Raw genomic sequence first — 24549 nt, 5'->3', positions numbered from 1 at the left:
ATCTAGGTTGCTTCCATGTCCTGGCTATTATAAACAGTGCTGCGATGAACATTGGGGTACACGTGTCTCTTTCCCTTCTGGTTTCCTCAGTGTGTATGCCCAGCAGTGGGGTTGCTGGATCATAAGGCAGTTCTATTTCCAGTTTTTTAAGGAATCTCCACACTGTTCTCCATAGTGGCTGTACTACTTTGCATTCCCACCAACAGTGTAAGAGGGTTCCCTTTTCTCCACACCCTCTCCAGCATTTATTATTTGTAGACTTTTGGATCGCAGCCATTCTGACTGGTGTGAAATGGTACCTCATAGTGGTTTTGATTTGCATTTCTCTGATAATGAGTGATGTTGAGCATCTTTTCATGTGTTTGTTAGCCATCTGTATGTCTTCTTTGGAGAAATGTCTATTTAGTTCTTTGGCCCATTTTTTGATTGGGTCGTTTATTTTTCTGGAGTTGAGCTGTAGGAGTTGCTTGTATATTTTTGAGATTAGTTGTTTGTCAGTTGCTTCATTTGCTATTATTTTCTCCCATTCTGAAGGCTGTCTTTTCACCTTGCTAATAGTTTCCTTTGTTGTGCAGAAGCTTTTAAGGTTAATTAGGCCCCATTTGTTTATTTTTGCTTTTATTTCCAATATTCTGGGAGGTGGGTCATAGAGGATCCTGCTGTGATGTATGTCGGAGAGTGTTTTGCCTATGTTCTCCTCTAGGAGTTTTATAGTTTCTGGTCTTACGTTGAGATCTTTAATCCATTTTGAGTTTATTTTTGTGTATGGTGTTAGAAAGTGGTCCAGTTTCATTCTTTTACAAGTGGTTGACCAGATTTCCCAGCACCACTTGTTAAAGAGATTGTCTTTAATCCATTGTATATTCTTGCCTCCTTTGTCAAAGATAAGGTGTCCATATGTGCGTGGATTTATCTCTGGACGGTCAACATCTGCCTGAGAAGGTGCACCAGTTTTACACCCACATATAATTCTTTAAGACTCACCTTTACCTCTGTAATTGAACCCTTATTTAATGTTTCTGTTTTTAAGTTAGCAATGTATAGCATAGAATTATGTCATTTTAAATTATATTAATAACTCAATTTCTGTAATAGAATTAATGTTAATTTGGTGAAGACATCATTTGGAAAAACAGTCACTAGATTGAAAATAAAGCAAAACTATTTGAAAAAGGAGTTTATAACTTTCTTATATGACACCAATAGTCAGACAACATAAAGGAAAAAGACTCCTTAGAATCGCAAAATAAGAAATACAGTTGACCCTTGAATAGCATGAATTTGAACTGTATGGGTCCACTTACATGTGGGTATTTTTCAGTAGTAAATCCTACGGTGCTTCGCAGTCAGTGGTTGGTTGCATCCATAGATGGAGAGGAACTAGATACAAAGGCCAACCATAATTATATGGGGATTAACCCTCATGCTGTTCAAGGATCAACTGTACTGTGAGATGAGTTCAGTAAGCAATGTGTAAGACCTATGTGGAATGTGAAAAAAATTTAAGTCTTTACCAAGAAATACTGGAATAGATTTTAATTAATGGAGACTTTTCTTTTTCTTAAATCAAATATAATTTCGAAGTTCAAATATAATTTGAAAATGTCTATATTCTTTTTGTTCTAACAGATATCTTGTGAAACTCTAATGAAACTATTGTTTTATTAGCACAATTCAAGAGATAGATTTTTAGGACAGAAACTTTAAAACCAAACTCAACCTTATACAATAATAAATATATTTGATTTCTAAACCAAGTGATATTGCGATAAAAAGAAAAGTGAAACTGCCATTTTAATATTACTACTGAGTTTCAGACAGATTGAAGATTTAAACAGTGGAAATGTATGAAAGAAATGTAGGTTAAATTTTATATAATCTTTAAGAAGAAAAATTTTAAGTAGGATGTTAATGTCAAAAACTATAAATCAGATCAACAGAATTGGCTACCTAATATTTTTAAACTGTGCGTTTTAAAAAGCCATACATGGGTTAAGTGGAAAATAACCAAGTATGAAAATATTTGCCATATGTATGGCAACAGTTAATGTTCATCATATAAAGAGTTTTAAAAAATTGCCAATTGATAGAAAGCCTAAGAGAGAAACAGACAATGGTAATAAAAAGGCAAGCCAGAAATGCAGGTGACCAGTAAAAAGACAGTGCTTGACCCCAGAAGTAATTTAAAAGTGCATTTTATAGACCCCTGTTCAGTTCTATATGATTTGGTTTATTGTTTACATTTGAGTTTATATGTTTGTCTCCCCTATTAGTCTGAGTTCATTTAATACGAGATCTGTCATCTTGATTTTTTTTTTTAATGCCCACTACCTTTTCCAATTCTAGTCACATAGTCGGATAGATGAAAAGATGAAAAGGTAGTTGATGGATGAAATAATTTTGAGATTACATACATTTTTAATTCATTACTACTGGTTACAGATGAAAAATACAGATTGAGACTGCTTTCAAGTTCGTAGCTTCTGTAACACAGTGCATTATGCATTCACAATGAATACAAATTTTGAGTTGAGGGATTTGAGTACTTTTTTGACATAGCTATTTTACTACTTATGGTTTTCAATGGACTTTAAAACAAATACACTATTAACTTTTGAGAATTCTTTCAGATCACAATATATATCTAGTTCTCTAGCTACTTTAAGAGACCATGGGAAGTATCTAGCTGTTGAGAATGCAGAGCAAGAGTGGAAAGAGACATATACTACAGAATATAATAATAAAATTATTTATGTCTATAATCTTCTATTAGAATGTATTTTTTTAAGAGGTTAGACTTTGGTTACTGACACTAGAATATGTCTGGCACACAAGAGGTACTCAGTAAGTTTTTCGAATGAATGAAAGGCCCTGATTCTGTTTCTAAAATTGATTTATTTTAACTGGAGGATAATTACTTTGCAGTACTGTGATAGTTTTTGCCATACATCAACACCTGATTCAGTTTTGTGTCCCCTCTTTTTTAATACATCGTGCATGGTTTTACATCACCTTGATAACTGTCATAGATAGCAGCAAACATTTTCATTGATGTCACATAATTTACATAATCTTTCCCCTAATATTAGATATTTAGGTTGCTTGCTTTTGTTATTTATGTATAATGCTATGGTAGAATACATTCCTGCTTATACTTTTTTTTTTAATTATACATGGTTGTTTTGTTAGGATAAATTCTTAGAAATAGCCTTACTGGGTGAATAGACTGAACATATTTTTTTGGCTCCTGATACAAATTTCCAGCATATTTATCTATTCAGTTCAGTTCAGTTGCTCAGTCGTGTCTGACTCTTTGCGACCCCATGAATCACAGCACGCCAGGCCTCCCTGTCCATCACCAACTCCCAGAGTTCACTCAGACTCACATCCATTGAGTCGGTGGTGCCATCCAGCCATCTCATCCTCTGTCATCCCCTTCTCCTCCTGCCCCCAATCCCTCCCAGCATCAGAGTCTTTTCCAATGAGTCAACTCTTCGCATGAGGTGGCCAAAGTACTGGAGTTTCAGCTTTAGCATCATTCCTTCAAAAGCAATCCCAGGGCTGATCTCCTTCAGAATGGACTGGTTGGATCTCCTTGCAGTCCAAGGGACTCTCAAGAGTCTTCTCCAATACCACAGTTCAAAAGCTTCAATTCTTCGGTGCTCAGCCTTCTTCACAGTCCAACTCTCACATCCATACATGACCACTGGAAAAACCATAGCCTTAAGTAGATGGACCTTTGTTGGCAAAGTAATGTCTCTGCTTATTAGCAAATACATAATAATGTCAGTCATTTCAGTTTGTATATGACTTACCCAGTTTTCATGGCTGCAAAACCCTGCAGTCCTCATAAAGATACTTTGTAGATATTTTATTCATTTGAAGATTTACATTGGAAATCTGGGTCCTCATAAATAATACATTCATAGAAGAAGGAAAAGGCAATGCATTTTGAGTCAAAGCAAATTGACAGCAAGGGTAGTGTATTCTTTCATCACATAATACAGAGAAAATAGCAAGACTATAATAACTGGTATTAATTCCTGAAAGTGTTTAAACATGCCATTTAAGTAGAAGGCAAGGAAGTATCATGGTGAATATTGAAAATAGGCCTATTATCTTTTTCCTTTCTTCCATGCTGCCTTTTTTGGTGGAAAGGGAGGGAGACTTTGTATTTTTTAATTAACTCGTTATAGAATTCATCAGCATTTTTAAACTGTACCTAACTTCTTAACTTTTATTTTTCAGTGGAGAAATTATCAAGGTGGTGCCAGTTTGCTTATATCCTGGGATGTTGGAATTTATGAGAACTATCATTGCAGTATTTTTATTTATGCACCCTTTTAAAATTGCATTTTCGTTGTTGTTGAATGCCTCTAAAAATGTAGACGTCGGTCTGTTACAGTTAGGATCTGCTGATAACTTTGTGCCTTGGCTTCTCCCTTCCTGAAAGCGTGTTATTTAAGCTTTCCTCATTTCATAGGAGTTGACCATTAGCATTCCATACTCTGGACTCAGAGTTCCTATACCTTGTTTGTAGGGAGATGTACCCTCATGGATTGCCTCCGGGCCTATGATATTCATCTATTTCCTGTCTTTATTGGTGTTACTGATCTTGAGACTGGATATCGTGGATTCCCTTCCAAGTTATATATATTATCAGTGATTTCCCATTAAATTTTAGCTCTTTGTTTTCTAATTACTGTCTCTACTTGCAATATATTGATTAGATTCCTTATTTGACTTCTCTAAGTTGGTTTTTTGGAGAAGGCAATGGCACCCCACTCCAGTACTCTTGCTTGGAAAATCCCATGGATGGAGAGCCTGGTAGGCTGCAGTCCATGGGGTCGCTAAGAGTCGGACACAACTGAACAACTTCAATTTCACTTTTCACTTTCATGCACTGGAGAAGGAAATGGCAACCCACTCCAGTGTTCATGCCTAGAGAATCCCAGGGACAGGGGAGCCTGGTGGGCTGGTGTCTGTGGGGTCACACACAGTCGGACACGACTGAATTGACTTAGGATAGCATAAGTTGGTTTTTACCTTATCATTATTCCTAGCATAGTGTTAGTTCTCTATTTTTACACAGGTCTAGTAATTGAGAAGTAACAAGACCATGGGATTGTGAAAAATAATAAACTATTCATACTTAAAGGATATGGTTACTATTGAACACTTTCAGTTCAGTTCAGTTGCTCAGTCATGCCTGACTGTGCAACCCCATGGACTACAGCATGCCAGTCTTCCCTGTCCATCACCAACTCCCAAAGCTCACTCAAACTTATGTCTATTGAGTCGGTGATGCCTCACTGAACATTTTACATCACCAAATAGGACACCAGAAGTTGACAAAAATATATAAGGAAGTGTCAAAATTTCAGTCTTGGTAGGAGATCTGAATACCTATATGCTGCTATATAAGGGATACCAACGCTCATCAAGGATAAAATAGATTTAAATAGCACAGTAGCAACCTTGATCTTATATCCATATATATCACACTGTACCCACAATGCAGAATAGTTTTCAAGTACTCATGGAAAAGTTAGACACACAGATAAATATTTTATAATACAAAGCTGGTTTTAATTATTTTGAAAGATTACTGTCATACAAATTTTATTCTCTAATATGATGTGTAAACATAGAACTTAAAAAAGGTGAACTTCGTTTACAAAGTTAGTTTTCCAAATTTGGCTGCATGATACTCGACAAAGAAAGGGGTATGTCATGGGAATCGACTCTGGAGTTACCATTCAGATTGCCTGACTGTATTAAGGCTTAAGACCCCTCACTCTAAACTGAAAATCATTCTGTCCTTCCTTATTTTGATTCTGAATCTATTTTCATTTTTTATTCCTGTTTTAGCTCTACTTTATCTCAGACCTTCTCAATTCTATGAAATGGCAAAAAAAAAAAAAAAATTCTTGGTTAATCCCTTTCTAAAAATCTAAGATAGAAATTAAGTTGTTTTCCATCCTTAATGGATCTCCTCCTTCCCTCTGAAGTATTACGTTAATTTCAAAAGAACAAACTAGCATTTTGATGTTAGTTTCTTTAGTCATTGAAACAGCCTCTGCTTTTACTGAACATATACTACTGTGTTAAAAATTAAAATTGCATTGATAGGAGAAGACATCGTGAGTATTCAATTTTGGTATACGTTTCTCAGTTTTGTTTTTTATTTCTGTATTTCAGCTTTCTGAATAAGTTTTATAAAGTAAACTTTAGGCAGTGCCACTACTTGCTTTTTTTTTTTTTTTTTAAGAGATTGGTGTTTTTATTTAGTGATTTATTTTTAATAGGAATCTTTATTTCATTGAATTTCTCTTTCTTTTGTCACTTACATCTTTCTTCCTCTTATTTTTCCCAATGGCATTTTCTTCATGCTGTGCTAAATCTCATGTCTCATCTATCAGAAATATGAGAAACATTTATAAGATTTTTTTTAATATCAAGTGTATGCCAGTTGTTTGTAAACAGACTAGAATGAGTTGGTATGTGGTAATGATGAGATGCTGTTAATTAAAAGATAAACCAAGGAAACGTTATTTTGTTATGATGATTTGAAAAGTCAGATATAGACAGGTTTACTCTATTCTTTGGAGAATGTACTAGGAAATCAATGGCAAAACACTCCTATATTTTATGATGCTTATTTCTTTCCTTTTGACATGAACTTAAAAAATCATATGAAGTAAATGACAAGATAATTGCCTCCACTTTTAAAAATATAAATAAAATGTCTAGTAAAGATTTTACAAAAAGAGATGGGGTGAAATTTTCAACATGAAAAAGTGGTTTCTGAGACACTGCCTCTTATACTCAAACCCCTAGAAATGTTCCTCAGCCATCCATAAAAATGGTATTGTAATTTATATTTAAATTAATAAAATAGGTACCAGTAGCTATATCTACAATGCTTTGCTTTTTTATGGAAGTATAGTTGATTTATAATGTTGGGTTAGTTTCAGGTGTACAACAGTGACTCAGTTACATATATATTCTTTAATGCTTACCTTCATCTAGATTCTTATGTTTTATAGTCTAATGTGCTAATTTTTTGACCAGCTGAATAATTATTACAAGCTGTAAAGCTTATTGTTATTTTCTTTCTTGACTACCACCTGTCAGAATCAAAAGGGAAGGTAAAAATCTCACTGAGCCACGAAAGATTCTATATTGCTTGATGTGCCTTCTAAGGAGACACATCTATATGGAAGACTAAAATTAAGGCAGCATTTTAAATCGAAACTTTGTTACTTCGTTGCAGGTGGGGAACACAAGGAGACTTCACCACTACTCACCCACGGCCTGTGGTCAAAGTAAAACTCTTCACAGAAAGCACCGGCGTCCTGGCTCTTGAAGATAAAGAACTGGGAAGGGTGAGTTATGGTCAGCGCCACATGTCCCAGGCAGCACGGTTTTAACTTCTCTTGATTGAGAATTGAAGTGGACCAGCATGCAGTGTGTGAACTACATTAGTAATTTATTTGTAATTTCCAATGAGCCCAGCTTACATCTCTGATTTACTAAACACAATTGCTGTAATTAGACTGTATTGTGATAGGTCTTGGGTGTGTAAGGGAAACACATAAAGTCATAGTCACTGCCTGAGTCATTCCTGTCACACGTACTTCACTGGCCAGCAAGGGAGTGGTATGGACCGACTCATCCTTCTTGGTGAATGGTAACCCTGATTTAAACGTTTCTGTCCATGGACTAAAAGCATCCTCTTTATCTTTGGTCATCTGTTCCTTGTATTGTGATTAGACTGATTACAGAATATCTCAAGTGTACTTCTCTCTTATACCTGTTTTTCTCTGTGTGAAGATTTTTGTCACACACCTTTTAACACAGAATTATTTTTCCCCCCATGGCCACCTCCTCATACCTAGAATATGAGTGCTGAGTCACGTTAGTCGTGTCTGACTCTGCGACCTTATGGATTGCAGCCTGCCAGACCTCTCTGTCCGGGCAATTTTCCAGGCAAAGGTACCGGAGTAGATTGTCATTTCCCCCTCCAGGGGATCTTCCTAGCCCCCTCTAATTCCTGTCTCTTTCATTTATACTCAGCATATTCTGACTGTAAAAGCATGAATGTTAACATGTTGTGCTCTCAACACCTCTCTGTGTGAAAGATTTTCTGCAGTCTTGTTTCTGAAGATGAGTCGTCTATAAAGTTATCTTCTGTAATGTGGCTCTATTTCACTCAGACCTGAGCTCTGCTTTCACAGGTATTTTGCAGAGGATAAAGCCTCAAGAAATCTCTCTCAGGGATTTCTCATAATGGTGGATTGCTGCTGTGATGCTCCGTGTGGCAGGACACTAGGATTAGTGTGTATACTGGATTTTCTTCCCCTTAAAGTTGGGATTGCTGTTGATTTCAAATCTTCCTCCTTTTCTGTCTACACCTTTGAAGTTTCTTTTCATTTCTAGAGATTTTGTGAATCTCTACCCACAGTCCAGAAATCGTGAGTCTGCACTTACATTCTATATTTCCTGTTCTGTTTCCCTGTTGCATCTATTTCTTAATTACCTAAGAGAGCTAAACCATAATGTTCATTCATTCGTGTGCTTGTATATTTGTGCATTTATTTGTGCAACAAAGGTGTACAGGTGGCATAATCTAAGAGAAGAGCCCTGGAGATTCCATATAGGGTGATGGATTTGTGAGTCCAAATTTTTCATTTAAATTATGGTTACATTCATTTTACCTTATTCCCTTATTGTGTTTTCACTGTCTAATAGCACCAGCCATTTAAGTCTAATTCTATAATGTAACTTGAGGTATATTTAATTTATTCTTCAGCTCTCCAGATATATATATATATATAGAGAGAGAGAGAGAGAGAGAATATACATATCCCAAAGAAAGGCAATGCCAAAGAATGTTCAAACTACCACGCAATTGCACTCATCTCATACGCTAGCAAAGTAATGCTCAAAATTCTCCAAGCCAAACAAACACATGAAAAGATGCTCAACATCACTGATTATCAGAGAAATGCAAATCAAAACCACATTGAGACTGTTCCATACATCAGTGTCTCTTTTGCTGTCTCGTACACAGGGTTATTGTGGAACAGTCTTATGGACTCTGTGGGAGAGGGAGAGGGTGGGAAGATTTGGGAGAATGGCATTGAAACATGTAAAATATCATGTATGAAACGAGATGCCAGTCCAGGTTCAATTCACGATACTGGATGCTTGGGGCTAGTGCACTGGGACGACCCAGAGGGATGGTATGGGGAGGAAGGAGGGAGGAGGGTTCAGGAAGGGGAGCACATGTATACCTGTGATGGATTCATTTTGATATTTGGCAAAACTAATACAATTATGTAAGGTTTAAAAATAAAATTAAAAAAAAAAACCACATTGAGGTACCATTTCACGCCAGAATGGCTGCGATCCAAAAGTCTACAAGCAATAAATGCTGGAGAGGATGTGGAGAAAAGGGAACCCTCTTACACTGTTGGTGGGAATGCAAACTAGTACAGCCACTATGGAGAACAGTGTGGAGATTCCTTAAAAAACTGGAAATAGAACTGCCTTATGACCCAGCAATCCCACTGCTGGGCATACACACTGAGGAAACCAGAATTGAAAGAGACACGTGTACCCCAATGTTCATCGCAGCACTGTTCATAATAGCCCAGGACATGGAAGCAACCTAGATGTCCATCAGCAGATGAATGGATAAGAAAGCTGTGGTGCATATACACAATGGAGTATTACTCAGCTATTAAAAAGAATACATTTGAATCAGTTCTAATGAGGTGGATGAAACTGGAGCTGATTATACAGAGTGAGGCAAGCCAGAAAGAAAAACACCAATACAGTATACTAACACATGGAAAGTTATGACCAACCTAGATAGCGTATTCAAAAGCAGAGACGTTACTTTGCCAACAAAGGTTCGTCTAGTCAAGGCTATGGTTTTTCCTGTGGTCATGTATGGATATGAGAGTTGAACTGTGAAGAAGGCTGAGCGCCGAAGAAATGATGCTTTTGAACTGTGGTGTTGGAGAAGACTCTTGAGAGTCCCTTGGACTGCAAGGAGATCCAACCAGTCCATTCTGAAGGAGATCAGCCCTGGGATTTCTTTGGAAGGAATGATGCTAAAGCTGAAACTCCAGTACTTTGGCCACCTCATGCAAAGAGTTGACTCATTGGAAAAGACTCTGATGCTGGGAGGGATTGGGGGCAAAAGGAGAGAGGGATGACAGAGGATGAGATGGCTGGATGGCATCACTGACTCGATGGATGTGAGTCTCAGTGAACTCCGGGAATTGGTGATGGGCAGGGAGGCCTGGCATGCTGCGATTCATGGGGTCACAAAGAGTCGGACACAACTGAGCGACTGATCTAATCTGATGGAATTTAGAAAGAAGGTAACAGTAACCCTGTATGCGAGACAGCAAAAGAGACACAGATGTATTGAACAGTCTTTTGGACTCTGTGGGAGAGGGTGAGGGTGGGATGATATGGGAGAAGGGCATTGAAACATGTTAAATATCATATGTGAAACAAATCGCCAGTCCAGGTTTGATGCATGATACAGGGTGCTCAGGGCTGGTACACTGGGATGACCAAGAAGGATAGGATAGGGAGGGAGGTGGGAGGGGGGTTCAGGATGGGGAACACATGTACACTCCTGGCGGATTCAAGTCAATGTATGGCAAAACCAATACAATATTGTAAAGTAAAATAAATAAATTAATTAAATTTTAAAAAATATATTAAAAAAAAATTCTCCAAGCCAGCCTTCAACAGTACTTGAACTATGAACTTCCACATGTTAAACCTGGATTTAGAAAAGGCAAAGGAACCAGAGATTGAATTGCCAACATCTGCTGGATCATTGAAAAAGCAAGAGAGTTCGAAAAAAACCCCTACTTCTGCTTTATTGACTAGACCAAAGCCTTTGACTGTATGGTCACAGCAAACGATGGAAAATTTTTAAAGACATGGGAATACTAGACCAGCTGACCTGCCTCCTGAGAAATCTGTATGCGGGTCAAGAAGCAACAGTTAGAACTAGACGTGTAACAACAGATTTGTTCCCAATTGGAAAAGGAGTACGTCAAGGCTCTATATTGTCACCCTACTTATTTAACTTATATGCAGAGTACATTATGTGAAATGCTGAGCTGGATGAAGGACAAGCTGAAATCAAGAGTGCCTGGAGAAATATCAATAACCTCAGATATGCAGGTGACACCACCCTTATGGCAGAAAGTGAACAGGAACTAAAGGGCCTCTTGATGAAAGTGAAAGAGGAGAGTGAAAAAGCTGGCTTAAAACTCAACATTCAGAAAACTAAGATCATTGCTTCTGTTCCTATTACTTCATGGCAAACAGATGGGGAAACAATGGAAACAGTGTCAGACTTTATTTTTCTGGGCTCCAAAATCACTGCAGATGGTGACTGCAGCCATGAAATTAAAAGACACTTACTCCTTGGAAGGAAAGTTATGACCAACCTAGATAGCATATTCAAAAGCAGAGACATTACTTGGCCAACAAAAGTCTGTCTAGCCAAAGCTATGGTTTTTCCTGTAGTCATGTATGGATGTGAAAGTTGGACTATAAAGGAAGCTGAGTGCTGAAGAATTGATGCTCTTGAACTGTGGTGTTCAGGAAGTCTCTTGAGAATCCCTTTGACTGCAAGGAGATCCAATCAGTCAGTCCTAAAGAAATCAGTCCTGAATTTTCATTGGAAGGACAGATGTTGAAGCTGAAACTCCAATCCTGTGGCCACCTGATGTGAAGAACTGACTCATTTGAAAAGACATTGTTGCTGGGAAAGATTGAGGGCAGGAGGAGAAGGGGATGACAGAGGATGAGATGGTTGGATGGCATCACCGACTCGATGGACATGAGTTTGGGCAGGCTCTGGGAGTTGGTGATGGACTGGGAGGCCTGGCGTGCTGCAGCCCATGGGGTCACAAAGAGTCAGACATGATTGAGCGAGTGACTGAACTGAACTGATGCAACCTCTAAATAATGTGCATGAATGGTATATTTTCCAGTTGTTTGTATATCTGAGAAAGACCTTGTACTCCCGTGTTCCCATCATACACAAAAGCCAATTTTTCTATCTGTATAAGAGTTTCTCAACCTCAGCACTATTGATGTTCTGAGGAAGATAATTCTTTGCTGTTGGGAGCACTCCTGTGCATTTTATGATATTTGAGTAGCGTTCCTGACCTCCAGTCAATATATGCCAGTAGTCTCATCTGCTCTTAAGTGAAGTCGATAAGAAATGTCTCCAGACATTGCTAAGTGTCCCCTGGGAGCAGACCTGCTTGCAAGCCATTGATCTATACTAATGACCTCAGTAGGTTCCATGATTATAAATGTGTTCATGGGTTAGTGGCGTCCCATTTTTAAATTGTCTTCCTTGGAGCTTTGGATTTGTATATCTAACTTGCATACTTGGTATTTCTAGTGTAGTAATGGATATTGCACACTAAATATTTTTAAATAAGAACTTTTGATTAGCAACCCCATCCAGTCTTCCATAGAGGTTGTTGTCAGGGCAGTGACCTCAGCTTGCCCTTTTTTCTTCTTCTTTGACTAATATCCAGTCTATTTGCAAGTTCTGTCAGCTTTTTCCTAAATTTATACTGAGTTGGTTCACACTTTAACATTTTCTCTACTCTGATTCAAGACAATTTCTCACTAGTAGTAGTCCACTTACTGCTTCCTCATTTGTCATCCTGTCCCCTCTGATTCAGCTTTCACACCTCAGCCACTATTATCTATGTAAAATTCAACACAGAAGCACATCATTCTGTCTTTAAAACCTTACATTGTCTTCTCATCTATTTGGAAGAAAAAACTCAGACTCTTCATCATAGTATGGTATGCCCAGGAAGGGTTCTCAAAGTGGGACCCTGTACCAGCAGCATCAGCAACACCTGGAAGATGGTTGCAAATTCAGATTTTCAGGCCCAGATCTCTCTCTGCTGGATCAGAAATTTGGTGGGTAGGATGCCACAGTCTCTTTTAACAAGGCCTCAACATTGGACACAATCAACATTGAAGAACTCCACTCCACCTGAACAGGTCTCTCTAAATTTATCTCCTATCACACCCACCTTGTTTACTATGGTTCTTCCTTCACGCTTGGCTTTCTTTCCTCAAACATAATCAGATTTTAAATTTTGGGTCAGACTTCCCTGGTGGTCCAGTGGTTAAGAACCCACCTGCCAATCTAGATGCTTGTATTTATTTTGACTGTTCTATTGCATCTGTTGGGCTTCCCTGATGACTCAGATGGTAAAGAATCTGCCTGTGATGCAGGAGACCTGGGTTTGATCCCTGGGTTGGGAAGATCCTCTGGAGAAGGGAATGGCAATCCACTCTAGTGTTCTTGCCTGGGAATCCTATGTACAGAGGAGTCTGGCAGGCTGCAGAACCTGGGGTCGCAAAGAGTCAGACACGACTGAGCGACTAACAACAACAATCGCATCTATAAGATTCTCCACTACAGTGAATAGATATAGTGAAAGTGGACATTCTAGTCTTATTCTTGATCTTAGGGAAGAAACACTCAGTCTTTGAATATTAAATTTAGCATTAATTTGGACTTCCCTGGTGGTCCAGTGGTTTAAGAGTCTGCCTGCCAATTCAGGGAACATGGGTTTTATCCCTGATCCAGGAGGATTCCACACGCCATGGACGACTAAGCCCATGCACCACAACTATTGAAGCCTGCGTTCTCTAGAGCCCATGTTCTGCAATAAGAGAAGCAGCTGCAGTAAGAAGCCTGCGTGCAGCAACAAAGACCCAGTGCAGCCAAAAGTATATTAATTAATTAAAAAAAACTTTGGGTCTTTAGACATGACCACATGTGCACTCACACACAATTAGAAGAAAACGGTAGTCATCTCTGGATGGTAGAGCTGTTGGTAATGTTTTCTATATATTTATCTACTTTTACATGTGGGGTCCCAAGAGTTGGACACAGCTTAGCAACTGAACCACTACCACCACACTCAGAAACAGCATAAAGAGTTTAATTTGAAGAAAAAGGCCTTACATCATCTGAAGTCTGTAGTCTAAAATTATATAATTCTGTATCTGGGGATCTTGGCTGAGTGAAGTTTTTAAATTAAAATTTAGTGTGGTATTGGAAAGATGAGTAAAGAGCCCTTAAAATAGATTGATAACACAAGGTGATACCATTGAATGGCTGTAGTATAAGAAACTGACAATAACAAATGCTGACAAGGATGCAGATCAACAAACTTAAACTTACAACATATTGTATGATTTGTTCTAAAAGAGGCAATACTGTAGAAGCAGGAAATAGATGAATTGACCGGGGATTGACCCAAGGGGAAAGTGGTTGTCTGTAAATGGTGTTCAGGGATCTTTCAAGGTGAAGGAGTATTTATGTGTGACACTGGGTATTGGGTATATGGATGTATGCATTTGCCTAAACACATAGAACTGTACATTGCAGGAGATCAGTCAAGATGGAGGAGTAAGAAAATGTGGAGCGCACATGTGTTTGAACACATCAAAAATAGACCTCCATGTCTAACAGTTCTCACTGAAAACTAACTGGAAACTGGCAGAGGGACTCCTGCACAGCCAAGGCTGTAGAAAAGATACAAACATCCAGTAAGAAGAGAAGAAAAGCAATCCTGTTGAGCCTTGTGACCCTGGACAGGAACTTAGAGAAGAAGTGAGAATACAGTTGGACCCCTGCCCTAGGGAATGTGCGGTGAGAGCCACAGATTACACACCTTAGTCCTGACGTCCTAAACAGGGAAGGTGATCCCCCTCGGCTGGCTGGAGAATTGCTGGGACAAACACGTAGACTCTGGGAACCCGAAACTCAGCTTGTGAGCAGCAGGAGTGCACTGGCTTCTCCCCCAAGTCAGAGTGCAGGGAGGTCTGTCCTGGAGGCTGCCAGCTTTCCCAGGACACTGGACCTGAGGCAGCCACGACTGGGGAGAAGACTCAAGTGTGGGATGCAGAGGCTACCAAGTTCTGGGCGGGGCCTGGGTGAGGTGGTGATGGCCATAGCTGAGCATCTACTTAAGCAGCCTAGATCTCTGTGGCAGACAGTCCACCACCACTCACCACCCCATATGTGCTGAAAGACCACGTGGGTTCCCCCGCCCCGCAGTGTTGTTCTACCACAGGGCAAAGGTAACGGAGGCTGGGAGCAGTGATCAGCTGTGAGCGACAAAGGGATTTGCACCCAAGGCTGTGTCTGAGCAGAGTGAGGGAAACAATTGTGGGTGCACACTCAGCACAGCAGAGGAAGCTTGGGCCTCTGTCTGAAGCAGACAGGAGCATAGAGGACACTGTGTGTCCCATTTGCTTCAGCACTGCCCACTATTGGGCATGGGTTTCCAGTACAGAGAAAGAGAATAAGCCATCCTTAAAGGGAATAGAGCCAGCTCAGGCTCACCCTCAGGGATTCTGCTGCAGCAACTTGGGATCAGACCTCCTGTAGGCTGTCGAGGGTCACTGAGCAAAAAGGAGGACCGGCCGCACACCTGGCTCTGCCCTGCCGACTCCAGCCCCACCCACTACCAAGGCCATAGCTGCCAGCACACGCTAAGCAAAGACATGACTTGTGTTAACATCAAATCCAGCTCTCCTACCAAAGGCATTGGACACATCTCCAAAGGGACTCTCCCACGTAAGAATACTCCTTCAGGACCACAATAGGTAACTTTCACCTAAATTCATAGCGGCAGAGAAAATTAACCAAAAGGAGGTAGAAGGATTGCTGTCATTGATACAGCAAAAGAAAACCTCTGAACAAATAATGGAATAATCACCTTGCCAGATAAAGAATTCAAAGCACTGGTAATAAAAGTGTTAACTAAATTAGGGAAAAGGGTAGATACATTCAATGAAACTGTTAACAGGGAACTAGAAAATAGAAAAAAGATACAATCAGAAATGAATACAAGAGCTGAAGTTAAAAAAATCACACATGAAAATATGAAGAGTGCACTAAGTGATACAGAAAAACACATAAGTCATCTGGAAGATAGAATAATGGATATCACCCAATCAGAACAGCAGAAAAAAAAATTTCTTTTTTTAATGAAAACAGTTTGAGATCTGTGGGATAACATTAAGCCTGCCAATACTTGATGTATAGAGGTCCCAGAAAGGAAAGGAGAAAAGGAGTTCGAAAATTTATTTGAGGAAACAGTAGTTGTAAACTTTCCAAACTTGAGGAAGGAAATATATATCCAGATATTGAAAGCAGAGCAGATTTCAAACTTGGTGACCTCAAACAGACCCACACTAAGACATATCATAATTAAAATGACAAAAGATAAAGAATTATTAATGCAGAAAGACAAAACCGTCAAATACAAGGGAATCAGGTCGGACACGACTGAAGTGACTTAGGAGCAGCAGCAGCACTACAAGGCTATCTTCTCTGCAGAAACTTTGCAAACCGAAAGAGAGTGATGTGGTATATTCAAAGTGCTGAAAGGGAAAAACCTGTAACCTAGGATATCTTCCTAGCAAGATTAGCATTTAGAATAGAAAAGATAAAGAACTTCTCAGGCAAGCAAAAACTGAGAGTTTGTTAGTAGTAAACCTATTCTAACAAATATTAAAGGGTCTTTAAGATAGGAATCTATCAGTTCAGCCACTCAGTTGTGTCTGACTCTTTGTGACCCCATGGTCTGCAGCACGCCAGGCTTCCCTGTCCATCACCCAACTCCCAGAGCTTGCTCAAACTCATGTCCAAAAGTCGGTAATGCCATCTAAGTATCTCATCCTCAGTCGTCCCCTTCTCCTCCCATCTTCAGTCTTTCCCAGCATCAGGGTCTTTTCAAATAAGTCAGTTCTTCACATCACACGGCCAAAGGATTGGAGTTTCAGCTTCAGCATCAGTTCTTCCAACGAATATTCAGGACTGATTTCCTTTAGAATGGACTGGTTGGATCTCCTTGAAGTCCAAGGGACTCTCAAGAGTCTTCTCCAACACCACAGTTCAAAAGCATCAGTTCTTCGGCGCTCAGCTTTCTTTATGGTCCAACTCTCACATCCATACACAACTCCTGGAAAAGCCATAGCTTTGACTAGATGGACCTTTGTTGGCAAAGTAACATCTCTGTTCTTTAATATGCTGTCTAGGTTGGTCATAGCTTTTCTTCTAAGGAGCAAGCGTCTTTTAATTTCATGGCTGCAGTCACCATTTGCAGTGATTTTGAAACCCAAAAAGTAAAGTCTGTCACTGTTTCCATTGTTTTCCCATCCTTTGCCATGAAGTGATGGGCCTGGATGTTAGATCTTAGTCTTTTGAATGTTGAGTTTTAAGCCAACTTTTTCACTCTCCTCTTTCACTTTCATCAAGAGGCTCTTTAGTTCCTCTTCACATTCTGCCATCAATAGAATAAGGAAAATCCCACTAGGAAAGGCAAATATATACTAAGGACTGAGGTTCAACCCCTTACATTAAGCCAGTATGGAGATTAAAAGGCAAAAATTATAAAAGCAACTATAGCTATAATAAATTGTAAAGGGATAAGTGTGAAAATTAAAATATGACATCAAAGCACCATGTGGAGGAGGGAAGTAAAAACTGTGGCTCTTTTAGAGTGTGTTTAAACTTAAGTGACTCCTAGTTTAAAACAAGCAAATATGTGAACCTCATGTTGTTCACAAATTTAAAACCCACAATAGATACACAAAAACTAAGAAGAAAGAAACACAACCATACTACTAAGAAAAATCATCAAACCACAACGGGAGAAACAAGAAATGAACAGGTTAAGGGATAAATATTTTTTTAAATCATGACTTTACAGGTTCTCTGCAGCATCAATATAAATTTAATATTTTCTGTTTTATAATACATACAAATTTGTTCCAGAAATACTGTACCAGTACCACAACCAACAAAACACTTACAAAGTAATGGTATTTCTTAGCAGTTCTTTTTGTCCTTAGAATGTATCTCAATAAGGATGTATGTCTGATTACTTTATTTAAAATTGTGCTAAGTCGCTTCAATCATTTCTGACTCTTTGTGGTCCTATGGAGGGTAGCCCACCAGGCTCCTATACCCGTGGGATTCTCCAGGCAAGAATACTGGAGTGGGTTGTTGTGCCCTCTTCCAGGGGATCTTCCTGACTCAGGGATCAAACCTCCGTCTCTTAAGTCTTCTGCATTGGTAGGTAGGCTCTTTCCTACTAGCGCCACCTGGGAGGCCCTTATTTAAAAGTAGCCAGTGCAATAGAAAGGTAAAACGTCTTATTTATATTCTAAATGGTAAAAATCACTGAAAATATCTGTAAATTCAGTCATGATGGAGATTTCCTTCAACAGATCTATCAGATAATAGTTCTCACCCAAACAACTCACTGAAGGATTTATTAGATCAGTTTTGCCATACTAAGTAAGGTTGACTTTTTATTTGGCATGATCTGGGAGGCATTTACTCTCTGGATCTCTGACCCCTTGTCTGTAAATTGAGCTAGGTGAAATGCAAATACTGTTGTCATTTCTAGTTCTCCTTCTCTACCATTATATTGCTTTACTGGTTGCTGTATGTGATTCCTTACTATTCACATATCCCATTTACTCCTCTTTGAAGAAGAGAGTAACGGTCCATGTTTAGTTAAAGAATGATAATCAGAGGTTAAGACCACTCAGCAATTGCAAGAATCTGGATTTGAACTTGAGCTTTCTGAGTCCAGTCTTTCCTAAAATAATCGTTAAATACTGTTTGATAGGATGAGGAAATGTGACTGTTTTACAAATCATGGTGTCAGTATGGGCCAATTTAATTTCATGACTTAAAGCAGGACTGAATATTATTTAAGCTAAAGCCGTTTCATGCATCCATTCCATTCAGTCGCTCAGTCGTGTCCGACTCTTTGCGACCCCATGAATCACGGCATGCAAGGCCTCCCTGTCCATCAACTCCCAGAGTTCACTCAGACTCATGTCCATCAAGTCAGTGATGCCATCCAACCGTATTATCCTCTGTCGTCCCCTTCTCCTCCTGCCCTCAATCCCTCCCAGCATCAGAGTCTTTTCCAATGAGTCAACTCTTTGCATGAGGTGGCCCAAGTACTGGAGTTTTAGCTTTAGCGTCATTCCTTCCAAAGAAATCCCAGGGCTGATCTCCTTTAGAATAGACTGGTTGGATCTCCTTGCAGTCCAAGGGACTCTCAAGAGTCTTCTCCAACACCACAGTTGAACAGCATCAATTCTTCGGTGCTCAGCCTTCTTCACAGTCCAACTTTCACATCCATACATGACCACTGGAAAAACCATAGCCTTGAGGTTATTGATATTTCTCCCAGCAATCTTGATTCCAGCTTGTGCTTCTTCCAGCCCAGCGTTTCTCATGATGTACTCTGCATATAAGTTAAATAAGCAGGGTGACAATATACAGCCTTGACGTACTCCTTTTCCTATTTGGAACCAGTCTGTTGTTCCATGTCCAGTTGTAACTGTTGCTTCCTGACCTGCATACGGGTTTCTTAAGAGGCAGGTCAGGTGGTCTTATATTCCCATCTCTTTCAGAATTTTCCACAGTCTATTGTGATCCACACAGTCAAAGGCTTTGGTATAGTCAATAAAGCAGAAATAGATGTTTTTCTGGAACTCCCTTGCTTTTTCGATAAAACTGTTAACTAGTCAATTTTCCATGAGTATGTATTCTCTATGAACTTTCCATATTATTTGAAAACAAAATTTTGCTAATTCCTATTACAGCATCATTTTTTTACAGCTAATTGAAAATGCTTGAATCTAGTAGTCTGCACTAAATGTATAGTATATGTATAGAAATACATATATATTTTTTCTTCCATCATTATGTCAGCCTTTTTATTCTCTGCATCAACCTTGTCATATTTCTCATCAGATCAGATCAGATCAGTCACTTACATGACACCACCCTTATGGCAGAAAGTGAAGAGGAACTAAAAAGCCTCTGATGAAAGTGAAAGTGGAGAGTGAAAAAGTTGGCTTAAAGCTCAACATTCAGAAAACGAAGATCATGGCATCCAGTCCCATCACTTCATGGGAAATAGATGGGGAAACAGTGGAAACAGTGTCCAACTTTATTTTTTTGGGCTCCAAAATCACTGCAGATGGTGACTGCAGCCATGAAATTAAAAGACGCTTACTCCTTGGAAGGAAAATTATGACCAACCTAGACAGCATATTCAAAAGCAGAGATGTTACTTTGCCAACAAAGGTCCGTCTAGTCGTTTTCTATCATTTTATACAGTGATTTGAAACAATTAGGGTACTCGCTGGCTGCTTTTATTACTTTCATTTATGATGGTGCATATCAACTTTATGTTCACACAGGGAATGGTTCAGGGAGTGTTTGAAAAGATTCAAGTTCTGGACTCCCAGTTTTAGTTGGTTTAGGATGAATCCAGAAAGGAGCATTTAAACACTTCTCAGGAGCTAGTCATATGCGTATATGGTTGACAAACATTGGCACAGAGAGTATCACTGATACTAATGTACAGCCAGTGTTGAGAAGTAGTAACTCAGTAAACAAACAAACAAGCAAACAAAAAACCCCACAAATTATTGTACCACATAGTTTTGTGAAATGATACCTGAAATTTAAATAGGTATTAGGCAGTTGAAGGTTATGTTCTTTGGCAAATGCTTGGCATGTAGATTTTGTTAGCAGATGACAGATGCGAATACCTATTTATGGAAACTAGGTGGCATAAGGAGATTTTTCATCTGAATTGGTGGCCAGCCTCCCACTGGGTGCTGAGGGACTACCTAGAGGCAGAACGGGGTATTTTTCTTATTACGGGTATGTGCAAGCAGGTAAATAGTGAACCCAGTTAAGCACCCAAAAATATATGGTTTATCATAATCTATTGTCCCCTCAAACTTTAAAAACAAGGCTTAGATAACATAACCATATAAAAATCTAAATAATCCCACAAGGCATCTATTTGTGAGCAGTGCAGTTTCCATTGACTCTTTCAGGATGAATTATTGTTTTCTTTGGTACTGTTTAACTTATCAAATTGTGTTCTTGAGTCCAAAATGGATTTTTGAAGTTTCTACCCAGACAACTTTTTAGTTTTAAGAGTATTGCTATGAACACATTCTTTCCAATAATTGTTACAAAAAGAACCTATTATCTGTGCAAACACTGGGAGTTCATGGTCATGGTACCCCATCATCAGTATACCCAGGAAAGCACCGGTTCTTCTGCCTCCCTGAGGATAGAGAAGCATATAAATTAGGATCTATTTTCTTTATGGTATAGTGGAGCTAGAAAAGTGCCTTTTTTTTCTTATTTGATGAATGGTATTTCAGTATTTGTACTTTTATTCAACATTCCTTAATATAGAGATAGTCATAACCTAACAATTCAAAGTGACAATCATTATGCATGTTTTACAAACGTAAATACTATATGGAAAGTTCAGGTACATTTAAATATTAAGATAAATTAGCTTTGCTCAATTGATTATTCCATTAAAATGAGCTATTATCTTTAAAACATCTTGTTACATCTTAATGTAACAGGTACAAATTAGCTTATGCTGCTGCTAAGTTGCTTCAGTCGTGTTCGACTCTGTGCGACCCCATAGATGGCAGCCCACCAGGCTCCCCCATCCCTGGGATTCTCCAGGCAAGAAGTGGAGTGGGTTGCCATTTCCTTCTCCAATGCATGAAAGTGAAAGTGAAGTCGCTCAGTCGTGTCTGACTCCTAGCGACCCCACGGACTGCAGCCCACCAGGCTCCTCCATCCATGGGATTCTCCAGGCAAGAGCGCTGGAGTGGGGTGCCATTGCCTTCTCCGAAATTAGCTTATATATATGCTTTTTTCATCAACTTGTTTCTTATGTGGCTTTCTGTTGTATCGAAGGAGATCCATCTGAAGAATTATCAGAATATGCATGATTTCTGTTTAAGAGAGAAGCAATACAGTGTGTTCAAACATCTGTTTTCTTGGGGGATAATTACTGTTTCAGAAGCTCTAATTCATTGGTCAGTCTAATTTTCTTTTTTGCCCCTCTTGTTTTCCTAGAGTATATCCTTTTTAATTATTCTCATTTATATAGTACTCTCCAAGCTGAGTTCCCTCTGAGTTCTTCATTTATGTTAAAATGTTCAAGAGCTAACATATTTTTAGCTAAGTTCAGGATATTTAACTACACCCCATATATAGAACTGGTTAAGACCTATAGAGTTTAAATCATGCCTCTGAATGCCTGGGTTTATAGGCAGTCAGCATAGAACTTCTTATTGCAACATGCAAAGCAGTAAATCACGAATAGACTACAGATGTTTTATTGACTAATTAACAATCCTAGTTTTCACAAATAATTATAAAATCTTAAAAATCATTTTAGGTCTTCCCTTCGCTCAAAGTTTATATTTGAGGATTAAACTTTCCAGCATTATACAAATTTGATTCATCTACATATGCATCAAAACAGCTTTAGAGAAACTGCTTATGAAATCATAATCATAGATATTTTACTATTTTAAAGCAAAATTTAACATCCAATTTTATTGAAATAGCTGATATTAGATGACAGCTATTTTAGCCAGCAAATTAATATCATCTGCTGCAAAGTGGAATGGAAATTTGTTTGCATTTCACAGATATCTAACTAACATCACCATACAAAATAAACTTTTATTTTTGTAGTTCTAACAAGTGGTACGGGGCTTCCTTGGTGGCTCAGCAGTTAAGAATCTGCCTGCAGTGCAGGAGATGTGAGTTCGATCCCTGGATTGGAAAGATCCCCTGAAGAAGAAAATGGCAACCCACTCCAGTATTCTTGCTGGGAAGTCCTACAAACAACAAGTCGTGCACCTTTTCTGTAGCCATTTGTCACAAGACTTTGATGTCATATCACAGAAGCCATTCTAGTGACAGGAAAGGGACCACAGACAGGTGATGGGCCAGAGATCAGGCATATATAGTGCAAAGTCTTTCTAGATATTTTTCTTTGCAGCTTACATCTGGCTCGTTAATCACAATCTGTAAAGTGTTAAAGAAGACTTAATCATCCTGAGTCAGACTTGGAAAGGAGACTGATAACCTGCATCACTTGTTCCTTAGGGAGTCTCCCTCAGACCCTCTCTGAGGAGTTGGCCATCATCTTCGCAGTAAAGTGAGGGGAAAGCATTTTCTTTCCTTCTCAGTGCTGAAAGAGCAAGTTATAAATAGACATGCTCCACAGTGGGTCCATGTGGGTGATTACAGTTGACATTTCTGTTTCCTCAGAAAAATAGAGGCCTCCCTCAAACCTACTCAGGTTTCCCCTTAGCTTTCATATCACTTTCCCTAAGTTTTCCTCAGTGAACATTTTATGGGTGAAATGCACTAACTTCTTTTTTTTAACTACTTAGTCTTCCCTTAATCCATTGCTAACTCATCCATCCTTACTATTAAACTAAAATCACCCCTTTAAATTGATTATGGATTTTATTGTCCAATCTTTAATATTTTTTCTGCTGTGTTTTTTGACTACTCTCTGTCCCCTTGAAATAGCACACTTCTCTACTGTGTGGGTTCTATTTATTTTTTTATATCGTTCTCATTTCATTTTTTCTCATTCTCCAACTTTTGATATCTTTATTTAATCAGGGTCCAGACCCTCTTCTGCATCAAAATTTCTACTCCTATATCTTCAGAAATCACCTCCATTAGGGCTTCTGCATCCATGACCAGTAACCTATCTAGTTTCTCATTTAGCTAATGAGTTAGACTTCCCTGGTGGCTCAAACGGTAAAGAATCTGCCTGCAGTGCAGGAGATCTGGGTTTGTTGCCTAAATCAGGAAGATCCTCTGAAGAAACGAATGGCTACCCACTCTAATATTCTTGCCTGGAGTATTCCATGGACAGAGGAACCTGGTGAGCCACAGCCCATGGACTCGCAAAGAGTTGGACATGACTGAACAGCTAACAACAGCAACCTTGATCCCAGATAGAATAAGTATTCAACCTATACACTATACCAAATCCTTATTTCTAATAGATGTGGTGTCATATTATGGTTTTAATTTATACTTCTGTAACAACTAGTACTAATCATGTTATCTTTTTTGCATGCTTACTTGTCATTTGTAATGACTTAAATAATAATGATTTACTTTGTCATTCTTTGCATCTGTTCAGACATTTTTCCAATTTTTAGTTGGATTGCCTGTTTTCTTATTCTTAAGTTTGGAAAGACCATAATAATCTGTTGTTTGTGCATCTTTTACCAGAATTATGATTTGAAAATATTTTTCTCCCAGAATTCAGCTCATCTTTTCTTTTTGTTAACAGTGTGTTTCAAAGAGCAACGGTCTTAATTTTGATGAAGTTCTTTTTTTTGTTTTTCCTTTTATGGCTTGTACTTTTGTTGCCATATGTAAGAAATCTTTGCTTAACCCTGGGTCAAAATTTTCCTATGCTTTCTTCTAGAAGTTTTATAGTTTCATATTTTTAAATTTAGGTCTTTGATCTTTTTAGTTTTTATTTCTAGAGCTACTCACAAATCAGAGTTCACATTTTTGTGTAGGAGTATCAAGTTCTAGTACCA

The 24549-nt window shown here is 38.7% G+C and overlaps 1 protein-coding gene across 5 annotated transcripts in view; it reads left to right on the top strand.

Annotated features, from left to right (window-relative positions):
• CADPS2 (Ca++-dependent secretion activator 2) overlaps positions 1-24549 on the top strand; it is a 375512-nt gene that overhangs the window by 87984 nt on the left and 262979 nt on the right. For all 5 annotated transcript variants that reach the window (XM_010838081.1, XM_010838080.1, XM_010838082.1 and 2 more), the window contains exon 5: positions 7277-7388. In XM_010838081.1, the coding sequence (XP_010836383.1) occupies positions 7277-7388 (112 nt within the window). The remainder of the gene's footprint in view (positions 1-7276; positions 7389-24549) is intronic.

Source organism: Bison bison, unplaced genomic scaffold (assembly GCF_000754665.1).
Source record: "Bison bison bison isolate TAMUID 2011002044 unplaced genomic scaffold, Bison_UMD1.0 scf7180017864089, whole genome shotgun sequence".
NCBI classification, from domain to species: domain Eukaryota; kingdom Metazoa; phylum Chordata; class Mammalia; order Artiodactyla; family Bovidae; genus Bison; species Bison bison.
This window is presented reverse-complemented; position numbering and strand designations above follow the sequence as displayed.